General features: G+C 33.0%; 1 protein-coding gene across 1 annotated transcript; it reads left to right on the plus strand.

Annotated features, from left to right (window-relative positions):
- Positions 1-5,194: 5,194 nt before the first annotated feature.
- LOC139500747 (uncharacterized) lies at positions 5,195-12,637 on the plus strand. The gene is made up of 3 exons (XM_071289585.1): positions 5,195-5,585; positions 6,278-6,490; positions 11,587-12,637. Exons 1-3 carry the CDS (start codon positions 5,270-5,272, stop codon positions 11,811-11,813), a joined length of 756 nt encoding a protein of 251 aa, XP_071145686.1. The 5' UTR covers positions 5,195-5,269; the 3' UTR covers positions 11,814-12,637.
- The last annotated feature ends 2,425 nt before the right edge of the window (positions 12,638-15,062 follow it).

Genomic DNA, 15,062 nt, shown 5'->3' on the forward strand with positions numbered 1-15,062 from the left:
TTTTTTAAATAAATTTACTGTTTGCAAAAGTATGAATTATTCGAAATAGTAAGGATGTTTTTATCCTAGGCTTAGATTACTTATCTTATTCGTATTTGCCAAACTTTTTTGGAATTTTGAGTCCTTAAAAAAACTTGGTATTTGTTATGGCTTTCTAACTATTGATCTGAGCGTCACTGATGAGTCTTATAAAGACGAAACGCGCGTGTGGTGTATCAAATTATAAGCCTGGTGCCTTTGATAAAAATTAGTGAGATTTTCGTATTGGCCATGTAGGGGACAATAAAACAAATAAAATGAAATAAAAGGGAAGTCCCTAGGGGGTCACCCCACCCCACTCTTGTATGAAAACTTGTTAATGGTCAACATCCCCACCCCTAAAACATATATATTCTTGTATGGGACAATAAAACAAATCAAATGAAATGTAGGTAAAGTCCCTGTGGGTCACCCCCACTCCCTCCTGTTTGAATACTTGTAAATGGTGGAGATCCCCACCAGTAAGCCATATATATTCTTGTATGGGACAAAAAATCAAATCAAATGAACATGGGACCATATGAATGGCGAGTTATTGGAGCTTTGTTTGGGAGACTTCGTAACAGCATCCTGTTACAATTACTTCTTGTTATTATTTAACATTGATGGCATTTGAATGAAATCATCACAAATAATAATGTATATATTGTAATCATCTGTTATTTATACATTAACATTTTGTTTGTCAAATAAAAGTAAAAAATGAAATTTCACAAAATTCTAAGGATCAATATAGATTTTCATGCAGCTTCCTACATTTAGTGCTATGTCCAGCAACAGGTTGTAGATATTTTCATTTCTGTTAATTAAATTTTTTAATATGAAATATTTTATTCCTAATTTTGACTTTTTCTATCTTTTCAGGACATTTCTCTAACCTATCTTGATTTTTGCTCCATCTCTGCCTTGTTTATAACTATATGTATCATGTATAATCGTGAATAAAATAAAATAAGACAACATATAGCCTTTTTGTATAATTTAAAGAATATGATATATATATGTGCTATAGGTCAAATGAATTTATTTTGTATATTTAACTTCAAATAAGAAATATGTCCCAGCTTAAAAAAAAATAAAAAAAATTATGGAAAATATTATCTTGGGGTGGGAAATCATTTCAGGAAAAATATTGAATGGATGAACAGATTCATTTATATACAGGAATCATATTGTTATTTTAATATGGACACATAAACAGATAATTGAGTGTGGGTGTACAACTAGGGGATATTTCAAAGATCCACAAAAAAAAATGGACATGCTTTACAGTATTTTTATAAATGTCTGAGTAGATTTTCTTGATTTGTTCAACAAATTGAAAAATTAAATTTGTCATAAGATTTTACCAGAGATTTTTTTATCTCCCATTTATAGGCAGTATGTTTTCTGGTATGTGCGGCTGTCTGTTAGTTCGTTCGTCAGTTGGTTCATCCGTCCGTCTGTCCTGCTTCAGGTTAAAGTTTTTGGTCGAGGTAGTTTTTGATGAAGTTCCAATCAACTTGAAACTTAGTACATATGTTCCTTATGATACGATCTTTCTAATTTTAATGCCAAAATAGAGATTTCCCCCCATTTTCATGGTCCACTGAACATAGAAAATGATATTGCGGATGGGGCATTCGTGTACTGGGGATACATTCTTGTTTTCATTTGAGCAAATTATATAAGCCACAGTTCAAACCTTCATTTTGTGTGGAAACAGTTTTACACTGGAACAAACTGTCAGATAAAGTTGTGTATACAGATTCTGTAGGCATTTTTAAGACTGTGCTACAGGAACATCACCCATAACAACTGCAGTCCTCTCCTCCGTGTTTAAAAGCTTAAATAGGATTCTATATTTACCCATACAGATACAAATACATAATAGCCATAAAAAGCTAATGAAAATATTGGGACATTTGGCATTTTCCCATTTTGACATGATTATGAGAATGGCGATCGAAAATCTTGAAGGGAAGTTAATTTACTATCACTATTAACAATGTGACAGTGAAAAAAATTGCTGTTTTATACAGAACATTACTCCTTTGATATCATTAGTTTGTGAATCTGTACAGACTTAGTATTATTAGCCTGGTACCTTTGATTAGTACTTACACCACTGGGCGATGCCACTGCTTGTGGACGTTTTTTCCCCGAGGGTATCACCAGCCCAGTAGATAGCACTTGGGTGTTGACATGAATGTCAATTGCATGGTCATATTTTTTTTTAATAAATTTACTGTTTGCAAAAGTATGAATTATTCGAAATAATAAGGATGTTTTTATCCTAGGCTTAGATTACTTACCTTTTTCGTATTTGCCAAACTTTTTTTGAATTTTTAGTCCTTAAAAAAAACTTGGTATTTGTTATGGCTTTCTAACTATTGATCTGAGCGTCACTGATGAGTCTTATAAAGACGAAACGCGCGTCTGGTGTATCAAATTATAAGCCTGGTGCCTTTGATAAAAATTAGTGAGATTTTCGTATTGGCCTTTGAAATTTTACCTATTTTGTGAGTAAACAACTTTGTTGAAATATTGGCCTCGGACCACAAATTGCTTGTTTTAGCATACTGACATGCAGGAGGACCTTTGGTACAATGCTTTCATAGTTACTAGGAATGTTAGCAGCCATGTGTAAATACCATTATATACCACCATTTTATTGAGCCAAATTGACTCTATCCCCACTTCAGTTAAGATCTGTAGAATTCTGAATTAAACATTGTTAAAGGAAATACTGGTACTCAAAACCTTTGAAAAGTGTACTTTGTTAATCATCTATCTCCAAATATGTGAATTAATAATTTTTCATCACTAGTTTGAACGTGACGAATTATTATAAGGTGTTAGTATTTTTGGATTGGTCAGAGAATTACCTCATGTATTCCGATACTTTTAAGTACTAGTATTGGTTGGTTATGATTAACATGACAATTCGGGCAACTTCTAGATCTTGTTTACAGATCAATGAAAAAAATACACTTTCATATTTGTTTTTCTTATCATTTGAAATGATTAGGAGTATACTATATCATTTGAAAACAGTTGATAAGAATCAAATTATTATATCATAGGTGCAAGAAGATGGTATGAGTGCCAATGAGACAACAATGAGGGCTACAAAAATGACTAATGCAAAACCATTCAAACGGGAGAACCAACGGTCCAATCTTTATGAAAAAAATATGAGAAACGAGAAACAGTTATGAACCACATCAACAAACGACAACTACCGAGCATCAGATTTCTGACTTAGGACAGGTACAAACAATTGCAGCGGGTTTACACGTTTAATAAGATAGCAACCTTCACCCTTATTGATACAATAGTGTAACACCACAACATAGAAAGACACACAATACATGTAAAAGAAACAAGGTGGAACTGTTTAAGTGGACTAAATATATATATATATATTATGAATTTGGAATCTTAGCTGTTCAAAAATGTTTCATAATTTACGATATGAGGGTGGGGCATTACTTAAAGTTCAAATACTAGTCACAAAATGTATAATGGACTGTAAAAGTCTTGTCATTGTTGTTCAACATAAAAACGGTTTGGGTTCTGAAAGGTTTAAACATGACCCCACGCGAAAACAATATTGTGTTCTGAAAGGTCTTTTCTTGAATTAAGAATAAGTAGAGTTAGGAGCTTGGGATAAGACCAATTGTTTAAAGCCAATTGAAAATTAAACATTTGCATTGGATGGATAGCCCCTAGGTATAAACAAATTGAGTATGGCCGAACTCCACCTTACGAACTCTTTGTTGCATTGAAAATATCATATATTCGTAAAAAAATAAGTATCTTACATCGAATTCAAAGGGTCTGATGATATCTTCAATGTTACACGACACATGGTCTTGAGGTGATGGACCCGTCTGAAAATAGAAACAGAAAAGAAGTATATTGCCATTGAGGTTATAGGCTAAGGTATCACGAAGCTTATTATGATATGCAATAATTGTCTAAAGATAATACACCATAACGCCAAATATAAGCAAGTGCCTTTTTTCTTTTTTATGGGGGGTTTGATTAGACTTGTTACTTGCAAGTGACTCGTAAATGATTTATATATGACAGCTTGTTTTATGATTTATGAGTTTTACTTCTAAAATCCTGGTATTAAAATCAGTTATCAAATGGAAAAATCAAAAGCTCATTCACATTAGACTCGAAATAAAGTCTACCATAGATTCGAGTAAAAAAGTAAAATATCATAAATACCGAACACCGAAGAAAATTCAAAACGGAAATCCAGTAATAAAATGGAAAAATCAAAAGCTCATTCACACCAGACAAATGGATAACAACTAGCATATTCCTGACTTGGCACCAACGTAAATCTCTACATCACCAATAGAAAAGTTAATCCATAAAGGAGAAGAAGGGACCAGAAAAATGTGGCCACTTGAGTTTGAAAATACTTAATTAGCCTAAATCTATTAAAACAATCCTCCATTTGTTGGTATGATATGAGTCTGTCGGAAATCAGTCACTTTCTTTTGTGTCTCGTTCTGCATAATGGTATTAGGGCTTCACACTTACATTTATTGCAATACATAATAAAATTTCAAAAAATATTTCATTCTGAGATTTTGTCGACACTAAGAACCCTGTCCTCCTTAACGCAAAATAAAGGAGATTGTTTATGATATTTTTTATTCGGACTCGATCGAATCGGTGCTTTTCAGGAATTTCAATCAATAACTTCCTCATATCGAGTATACATTTTTATTTATTTAGAAAAGCTAACTTATATCCACTAAATTCATCTTCTCTTCGTTATTTTATTCATTTCCCGTCATTTAAAAATAGTGTTTGTTTATCACTGGCATAAAAAGCAATTAAATGGCAGCATTGAAATTTCTATTCATATTTATCTTAATGCATTTTTAAAAATATGGACTAATCGTGTTGAAAAAAGGCGTTGATGATTTTAAATTTGATAGATGAATGATCTTAATTTTATTGACTTTATAATTTGCAACCACTGGACTAAAGCCTGAAATCTCTTATGTTATACAATTATACTTCTTGTTGTTCAATAACTCATTTTTCAAAAGCTCATTGCCGCGACCAATGTTTGTTTTATTCATTTTGATTCTTTTAAATCGGTCACATAAAAAATTTCGTGGGAACTTAGGAGATGCTAAATTAAATATAGTTGATATTCAATTTTGCTATCAATATAAATAGTTTATCCATTTAAAACTGTTATATTTAAGCTGTCGTAATGCCGAACGATAAATTTGTGCCTATAACTTTGTTATTTTTCGTGAGATTTTCCTCTGTTTCGGGAAACATAGAAACAATTGAAATGTCAGAACACTTAAACTTGAGAGACCAGTTCTCCGAATATAACAACTTGGGAAATATCGAGTCAAAAAGTCTAGTTCGATGTACCAACATATGCCTACTGACAACTAATTGCAGGTCCCTGTTTTACCAGAAAGAATTACATCAGTGTATTTTACATAGTATAGATATCCAAGAGTCGTCGGTAAATCTCGTCTCCTCAACGGGTTGGAAATACTACAAAACGTTTGAAGGTAAATATAAGCATATCATATGAACTGAATAGTCAATATATACATTTCAATCATGTAAGCTATACTATGAAATGATAGAAAAAGTAAAATCACAAAAATACTGATCTCCGAGGAAAATTCAAAACGGAAATTCCCTAATCAAATGGTAAAATCAAAAGAACAAACAAATCAAACGAATGGACAACAACTATTATATTCTTGACTTGGTACAGGCATTTTCTCATGTAGAAAATGGTGGATTGAAGGTTTTATAGCTAGCTAAACCTCTAGCTTATATGACGTTCGCATGAAATGTCATAATATTGACAACGAGGAGTGAACAAAACAAACAGACATAATAGGTAAGAATGTCAAAATTAGGAGTACAGCAGTCAACATTTGTGTTTCAATCTTAATCACTAAAATACACATATGTAACAAAGAAGCACACAATGGCATGTAAATTTTAGATGATAAAGGCGTCTAATAAAAACCTTTCTTGAAGTACAGTTTTAACGTAGATAAATGAATACATGCTAAAATTGAAGAAAACAAAAATAATAAAATGTATATAATGTATATGATATAAACTGGCTTGTTGAAGCAAATAAACAGTCAAGATAAAACATTATGCATTTAAGACTAATATTATTGTAATTGATAAAATAACCTTAACTTACGCCAAACGTTTCACAATTATTATTTGTTTACAGAAAGCCCAAGTACTACTCCAAGTACCAGTCCTGCAGAAAAATGCACTGACACAGCTGGCTTCATTTACAATGCAGGTGAAAGTATGTGTTATTTCATTGGGACACCAGTAGCTGTTGATTTTGACGTCATAGAAACGTTGTGTTTAAACATGAACAGTGAGCTCATCAGGATAGAATCAGCACAAAAGCAAACATTTGTACAACAATTACTTGGTAAGCTTTAAGTACAGATTAAAATTCAGCTTCATTTTCAAAATATCCATAATCCAATTTTATAAAGATTGTTATAAATCATTTCAGTTCCGAAGTACTGGTTACAAACATATGATACCCTAGGGTCTGATAGTCAACTAGCAGAGGTTTCGACTCAGTGCTGTAAAAAATAAAAACAACACGTTATATATTACATGCATCCGACTCGCTTTTCTTGATTTACCTTCATCGGCCAAAAAATAGCCAAATCCATCTAAGACAAAATAAAGTTCTAACAACTTCCGAAATAACAAGTAAAACAAGTATCATTACATAAATAGAGACAGAAGAAATTCCCGATATTCCCGTATAATGACCTGTAACTGTTTATATCCTCGTCCTTCGGTCTTTGGAGGATAGCTGTCTTATTGGCAGTCATATCAGCTCTCCTAATTTTTATATTTTTGCGACGAACTTAAAATGAATATGTGGATATACCGTATGATTGCAAAGAAAACAGTTATGCATTCTACAGGCCAAATGGACAATTTGAGAATATTTACAGGTCACCGAAATGGATTCAATAATAATATAACCCCGTACCGTAAAGTAAGCTTTAAATTCCCCATAAGTAGAAGAATGGAAAAGAAACAACTTTATACTATAACATAAACAAAAACAAAACCAATTGTGTCAAATATCAATCAGAGAAAACCACCGAATAACAGGATCCTAAATCGGACAGCTTCATTAAGGATGCGAAGGGTTTAACCATATTTTCCAACATTGATTTTGTCATTGTAATACGTTGTTAGAGCAGTAGAAGTTGTCCCCGTGCTTGTAGTGTATGCCCTTATATTTTTCAGTTATTGGTTGTTTGCCTGTGAGAGAGCTTTCTATATATATATAATTATAGATAAAAACATAACAACATATGTAGTCTTCTACACGTATGAACACTTGCGGTCCTACATCCTGTCGATACGTTTATTTGGTAATTGCACAATCCGTATTTTTTCCAAGACTGGCTATCTTTGTATTCTCGTCTTTCTTTTTTGCTAACGTGCTTCTTCTGCCATTTTGTGTTTATTTGTTGCTTGTTTTTATAGTAATTAAGATATTGAATTCTGTACCCCTATTTTTGACATGTTTACTTATTGTGTCTGTTTATTTTGCTCACACATCGTTGTCAATATTATGGAATTTTATGCGAACGCAATACAAGTGAGAGGTATAGCTAGTTAAAAATAGATCTAATCCACCAATTTGTACATAAGAAAATGCCTTTATCAAGTCAGGAATATGACAGTTGATATCTATGCGTGTGATGCGTTTGAGCTTTTGCTTTTGCCGTTGGTATATGCACTTTCCGTTTAGAATTTTCCTTAGATATCGATATTTTTGCCATTTTACTTTTTACGTCTTTACACTAAACCCATTATATATGTACTGATTGATATTTAGTTTTGAATACACCATACTATAACATTCATTATCTTTACTTGGCTTTGAACTAGCTTAAAGTAACTACAAGTGTACACCTCGTTTTTAATCTTTTTGTTAGTTGTTTTTTGCTTCATGGTGTAGAGTTATGAGTTTCAGTCGACATACACACCATCTTGAGATATTTACTTCTCACATCCAGATTCTGATTGTTTGTTTTATGGTGCGGCTTAGATGCAGCAACAACTATTGGCTTAAATATTATAAAGAATTACCTACTTTTCTCGTCTCAGGATAAAACACCAAATGCAGGAAGATTAACTATGTGTATTTTAGTTTCGATCAACTGTCATTAATTCATGTTCGTTTTATTATGCATATAGCGCACACTGAAATCTATACTATTAAACGAGAAGACCTCATTTTGTGTGTCGCTTCTCTTCCTTCCACGATAGATTAATCATCATGCCTCTGTGGTCAATAGGTAACACACATAGTCGCATTTGTCATCCATTCTTATGATTATTCAGATTGAGTTATTTTTGGAGAAAAACAACAAAAAAGGAGTCCGGATATTGATTCCGTCATCAGACTGACTTTTAGTCATAGATAAGACTTCCGATTTGAAACATGCACAAGTACAATCAATCGTATGGTAGATAACAAAACTGAAAAATAAATAAGCCAATCAGAGCGTTCTCCATATCATGGTGTTTAGATTGCAAGAACCACAACTATTATACCTCCTTAGAGAGGACAATTATTTTTCGCGTTTATCTACATGTAAACTAACTTTAATATATAGAGACTCTCTGTATTCTGTCTACTGTTTTCTTTGAAATGTTTATTTAAGGGGTCATATCAGTTGCATATATATTAAAATAAGTAAAACATGTGGAAACAAGAATGTGTCCGTTGTACACGAATGCCACATCGGCAATGTATTTACTAAGTTTCGAGTTGATTGGACTTCAACGTCATAAAAAAAGACCTTGACCAAAAACTTTAACTTGAAGCGGGACAGAGGGGCGGGCGAATGAACGAACGAACCCACGGATTCACAGACTAGAAAACATAATGCCAATAAATGGGGCATAAAAAAAATTATTGTTGAAATTGAAAGTAATGATTTGGCAAAAATGAAAGTAGGGTAAAGATTAGACGGAGGCAGGACTTTTTTCGGGACGTCAGGATCGGGTGTTTTTAAGCTTGGGATTTTGGGATTGATCCTTCCGGGATCCAGGAATATATTTTTTGATTTCGGGATTTCGGGATATGAATTTCTTTAAATTCTGCAACTTCGGGATTTCATGTTTTTAAGCCCGGGATCTCGGGATCAGGACCCCTCCGACCACCCCATTAGACTAGCCTTAGTCGGTCTTAGTCATTTATACAAGATGCATATCCTACCATTGTTAATAAGACTCTCGAAAGAAAAAAGCACTGATGGATAGTCCTAGAAGCATATTTTATTAGACTAGACTAATAATGGTCTATATATAAGCAGTTACATTTTTTCATGTTTGAAGCAGTTCAATTTTTTAATTTAATTTGACTTTTACCGAAAGATGCATTGTAGCAAAGACAAAAGAATAATTGTGGTCTGAGGCCAGAAACATAAAAATAATTGAATTTAACAGATAGGAAACAAAATATTTAATATCGTACTTTGGAAAAAGGGAGAGGGCTTTTAATACCTTTTATGAAATTCTCCATACATAATATCTTTTACAAAAATCATCCTACAACAGTTCACAAGCTGTATATATGCCCGCGATTTCGCAGGTGTGTTCTAGTTTAATATTAAAATATCAGTTACTAATACGTGTGTATTTGCTTTATTAATCTGCAATATTTACAAAAAGTGCATTATCTGTATTTTATAACTTCTGCCAATCTAGGCACACATCTAGAGAGGCATGTTCACCTCCAGAGTCGTGTCTATTTGTAAATGTTTCAGTTTTCAACAAGTTAGGCGAAGATTAAAACTTCAAAAGCATGGGTGTATAACTTTAGAAAAAGAAGATGTGGTAAGGTACGGCCTTAACGTACGTTCCGCACACTCTTAAAGTAAATCCATTTTAAATCAATCAATATTTATAATACCACACTTCCAATACTAAATCCACAACCACATGCACACATATTGCATTAAATTAGTATAGAGCGAATCCGTCCATAGCTTTTTAGAAAGCTCAAACGTGTTATACTTTGTTTTGATCTGATGATTCAATATATATGAAAAAATGTGGTATGACAAGTCTGTTTCAAATGATATTTGTTGTGTTTCTAATGTTTCTATCATAACATCATTGAAGATAAGAGTACCGTTGATCACTTGAAAATATATTCAACATCGCCTTATTCTGTATGAAACTGTCCAAATCACTGAGGAGCATGTAATTCAGTGGTTTTGTTTGTCGCTGGCTATTATATTTGCTTTGGTTGTAAGTTTAAATTATTGAACACTTCTTCAAGTCAGTTTTGTATATCTTCCATTTTACATCATTGGCTTTTTCATTATTGAAGGCCATATGGTGACCTATGAATGCTTACATCCATCTCAGCTGGTCTGTCGTTTGGTATCTGATGGACAGTAGTTTCATTGGCAATCCGCATCATGCTATTAAATTTGTATTTGCACTCAACCCCCATTTCCACCTTAGACTGTGATATAACAACCCAACATATAAACAAACTGTTAAAAAAAATACACAGGCCAGACCAAACTTTGGTAGAACTTAACCAAATATATGAATATTAAGTCTTTTAATGTATCAGATGATTACAAAACAAAACCCCACAGAAACACATTATTCTATTCGGCTAATGAGTTTGGATTGTCCCCTCAGCCGGAGCGCAAACATCTGATTTGTCCGTTAAAACCCCGGATATGCGACAAGACAATCAAGTGGAGATAATTTGAGGAAACGCTGTCAACAGATGTCGCTAATGAGTTTGGATTGTCCCCTTGGTATCTTCCACCACTATTTCAATAAATAAAAATCCAATTTCTACAAAGTATACAAATTTCCTATTGTCGCTTGAGTCCAATGCACAGTTTTGAAGCTAAAATGACATAGAGTGATACTAAATTTTAAAACTTTTCTTTTTGTGTTAGAACTAAATATTTTCTGTTAACTTGTATGATAATGAATAGATTTTCATGCAAACAATTAGCATGATTAAGAAAAGTCTGACCCTTATTAGAAAATAAAATTACAAGTTTCCAATGCAATAAAAGAGAGAGGCAAAAGGTATCAAATGGACTCAAGACAGAGCCATGACAAAAAAACTATGAACGACGAAAAGACACATAAAAGCATACAAAACACAACATAGACAAATGATGTCTGAGCAACAAAAATACCACCAAAAACAGTTGTGATATCAGATTTTTCACAAGCGTAAGAAGATAATGCTAAAAAAATCATGATAATCGACACCTGTCGTGTTGCCCATGTACGTAAAGACCAGATGACATGTCTTATTCTTAAGGTTACATTTATAGATATAAACTTTGATATTCTTTAAATATCTTAAAAAAAATAATTTTCATACGGATCCAAAAACTATCTAAAATTATACACCCGGTGCTAGTATTTATTTAATGAGTTTATTATCTTTTCCCAGAGAAACCTTTTAACTTCACTAAAATGCGTTTTGTTCTATAGCTGCAGACGCAGGCGACTGGGTGTGTATTCAGGGAGACAGGGATGATGGTAGCTACAAATCTGACGATGGCTCAGCCATGACATACTTTAACTGGAACATGGCCATGGGACAGCCTGACAACATTCATTGGGACCATATAGTAATGGTGAAACAATTCAATTATCTATGGCATGATATGGCAGGGAAAAAACTAGACCGTCAGTGCACATACATATGTGAAAAATAAAATAAAAGAGCGCAACAACCATAATTGAACAACTTCTCGTCAGATGTTTTTGATAGTTTGCAAAATAACTGGATATATTTCATGTGGCCATATATTTACTGAATTTGCTGAGTCATTAACATAGTTACTATATAGAAGAAATAATTAAATATTATATGAAAATATTTTCTGCATTTAAGGAATGGTTAATATACGTTGGTAAGATAATAAACTTTCAATTTAACAATAATTTAACAACTATTTTTTAATATGTTAGATAGATTTTAGATAGGTATACATATCTAGACTGAAAATATTTAAAGAAGATTGAAGTTATAGTAGATTGCAACCAGAGAATATATTTTTTTTAAATTACTGGAGTAAGCGATAGTATGCTTAAATGGTATTGATACAGAACTCATCGATGATCAGAGTTAAACTATACGTTTAACCCACAGAGACCCCTATGTAGATAAACTCATCATAGATACCAGGACTAAATTTTGTATATACGCCAGACGCGCGTTTCGTCTACAAAAGACTCATCAGTGACGCTCGAATCCAAAGAAGTTAAAAAGGCCAAATAAAGTATGAAGTTAAAAAGCATTGAGGACCAAAATTCCTAAATGTTTTGCCAAATACAGCTAAGGTAATAGAATATATATGATAACATTAATAATGTGTTTATTGTTTTCCATAGTTATTCTGTTTAAAACATTTTGAATGTATAAAATTTGCAATGTAATAATATAAATACACTCACCATATGTATCATGATTATATATAGAGTCTACCACTTCATCGAGTGTGATACGATATTTATCCACTCGAGACAGTTAAATTTTCAAATTGTGGATAAATATCGTATTACACGAGATTTAGTGGTGGAATCTGTTTCTCTAATTATTTTCAAACAATACGCAGGCAAACTTATTCCTTCTTTGCGACCGATCTGCAAACATATGTGTTCTTTCAATATGACGTCATCAGGCATGGTCGCCTTTTTTCATACCGTCACAATAGGAATTTCAGAGGAAAGCAAGAAAATTCGACGTCATAATCGGATTTTAACCAATGAAGTACTGAGATCAAACAAACCACACGTTGATTAATTTTTTTTTTATAAAATGGGTGCAGAAAGGGATAAATTGACGAAGAATTAGAGAAAATCGTATACACCAGACAAATACATGCTAGCGATATCTGTTGAGCTGTACATGTATATGTATAATAAGACACCCAATGGCAGGATAACAACGAAAAGTAATATATCCTGCAATTTGGTGTCTTATCATACATATATACATATATACAGCCCAACAGATATCGCTAGCATCTATACTACAGAACTTCGTTTGTCAGCTGCTGTTGATGAGTGTTGTATGAACCTTCGTGACCTCAGAATGTGTATTGCAGTCGCATTCCAATGACTTGACCTTATGTTAACTTAAGATTAATTTACGTTCTGCTTTTTTAAAGCCAATTTTCGGCTAACAGATAAATTATCTCCACGGAAATGAGATATGCCAATGCTTATATAACTGCATACCAAATATCATTGAACTTGTGGTTCCCCTTAAACTGACCTAATCACAAATACATGTAAAATAAGCAAAATTTTCGAAGTCAATAGACCATGACTGAGGGGACAGGGCCAAATAATCTCCATGGAAATGAGATGTTCCAATGCTTATACAACTGCATACCAAATATGAATGACCCACCACTTGTGGTTCACCATAAACTACACATAATCACACACTAAAACATTGTTGACGCTGCCGTCACCGACGACGTCACCGGAAACAGCATACCTATGTCTCTCTTTTTGACTCCGTCAAGGCGAGACAAAAAAATCACACACATAAATAAATGGGCAGCTATAAGGTAATGCGATTGTTTTTACCTGTGACGCCATTTTTTTGTGGCGTTGATATACGTTATGTTAGTGTGAAACACAGTTCGTCATTCTATTATGCTGTTTGTGTGTACTGTTCTAAATTAATTTTAGTTATTTGTTGAATATTCTGTGGTAGACATTTCGAAAAAAGTAAAATCAGAAAAAATACTGAACTCCGAGAAAAATTCAAAAAGGAAAGTCACAATCCAATAGAAATATCAAAAGCTCTAACACATCAAACTGTCATGCAAAAATGGCGGATTAAACCGTGTTTCATAGCTAGCTGAACCCCTCACTTGTTTGACAGTTGCATCAAATTCCACTATGTTGACAACGATATGTCAACAAAACAAACAGACATACCAGTTAAAAAAGTCAAAAAAGGGGTATACTGTACTATTATATTATTTATTTAGGCAATTCTCTGTCCTAAGTGTTCTTGAATTTATTTGTACTGTATTCCTGTTCAAGTAGGTAAAACCAGGTTTAATCCAACTTTTATACATAAGAAAATGTCTGTACCAAGTCAGGAATATGACAGTTGTTATGCATTAGTTTGATGTGTTTGAGCTTTTGATTTGGCCATTTGATTAGGACTTATATCCAAAAATTGACAATGTGAGTCGGATTAAAACAAAACTTTACAACATAAGAGATAGATTTCAGCCTTCCAATGGCGACCTTTTCATTTTAAAACCAAGAGTTCCAAATGGTAAAGTTAAAATCATCACTTCGTAAATTTTACTGACGCCATTACGAGTTGGCTGACCGTTATGGAATATCCGTTTCACAAATGATAACGGATATGTTCCTTAAGTCGTTACTACAAACCCGTTCCCTTTTCATGAATGTGACCTACCGAATTGAACTATTTACCGGTTTTGTAATAGCATGAGCAACACGACGGGTGCAACATGAGATAACCTCTAGTTTTGGTGTTTTTTTTTATTGCTGTTGTACCCTTATTTGTGACATTTTTACCTATTGTGTCTGTTTGTTTTGTTCACACATCGTTGTCAATATTATGGAATTAGCTGCGACTATCATACAAGTTAGAGGTTTAGCTAGCTTTAAAACCAGATTTTATAAACCATTTTCTACATAAGAAAATGCCTGTATTAAGTCAGGAATATGGCAGTTGTTATCCATTCGTTTAATGAGGTTTTTTTTTTATCTGCCCGAGACCTACATTCATGTATTCTTTATGATGGTATGATACTTAACGGGGGGATTGTGTTCGATTTTCATAAGATGAATCAGTTTTATTGAGGTCTGTAGCTGTCATTTCATTAGTTGCTATTAGTCCTTTGTAGATTTGTGTATCATTGTTTGTTTGCTTAGTTTCATCTGTTACATGTTAACAAAAGGAA

Source organism: Mytilus edulis, chromosome 13, assembly GCF_963676685.1.
Source record: "Mytilus edulis chromosome 13, xbMytEdul2.2, whole genome shotgun sequence".
NCBI lineage: Eukaryota > Metazoa > Mollusca > Bivalvia > Mytilida > Mytilidae > Mytilus > Mytilus edulis.

Coding starts and splice junctions, on each gene's coding strand:
- LOC139500747 (XM_071289585.1), top strand. CDS start 5,270: ATGCCGAACGATAAATTTGTGCCTATAACTTTGTTATTTTTCGTGAGA. Junction 5,586..6,277: donor ATACTACAAAACGTTTGAAG/GTAAATATAAGC, acceptor ATTTGTTTACAG/AAAGCCCAAGTACTACTCCA. Junction 6,491..11,586: donor ATTTGTACAACAATTACTTG/GTAAGCTTTAAG, acceptor TTTGTTCTATAG/CTGCAGACGCAGGCGACTGG.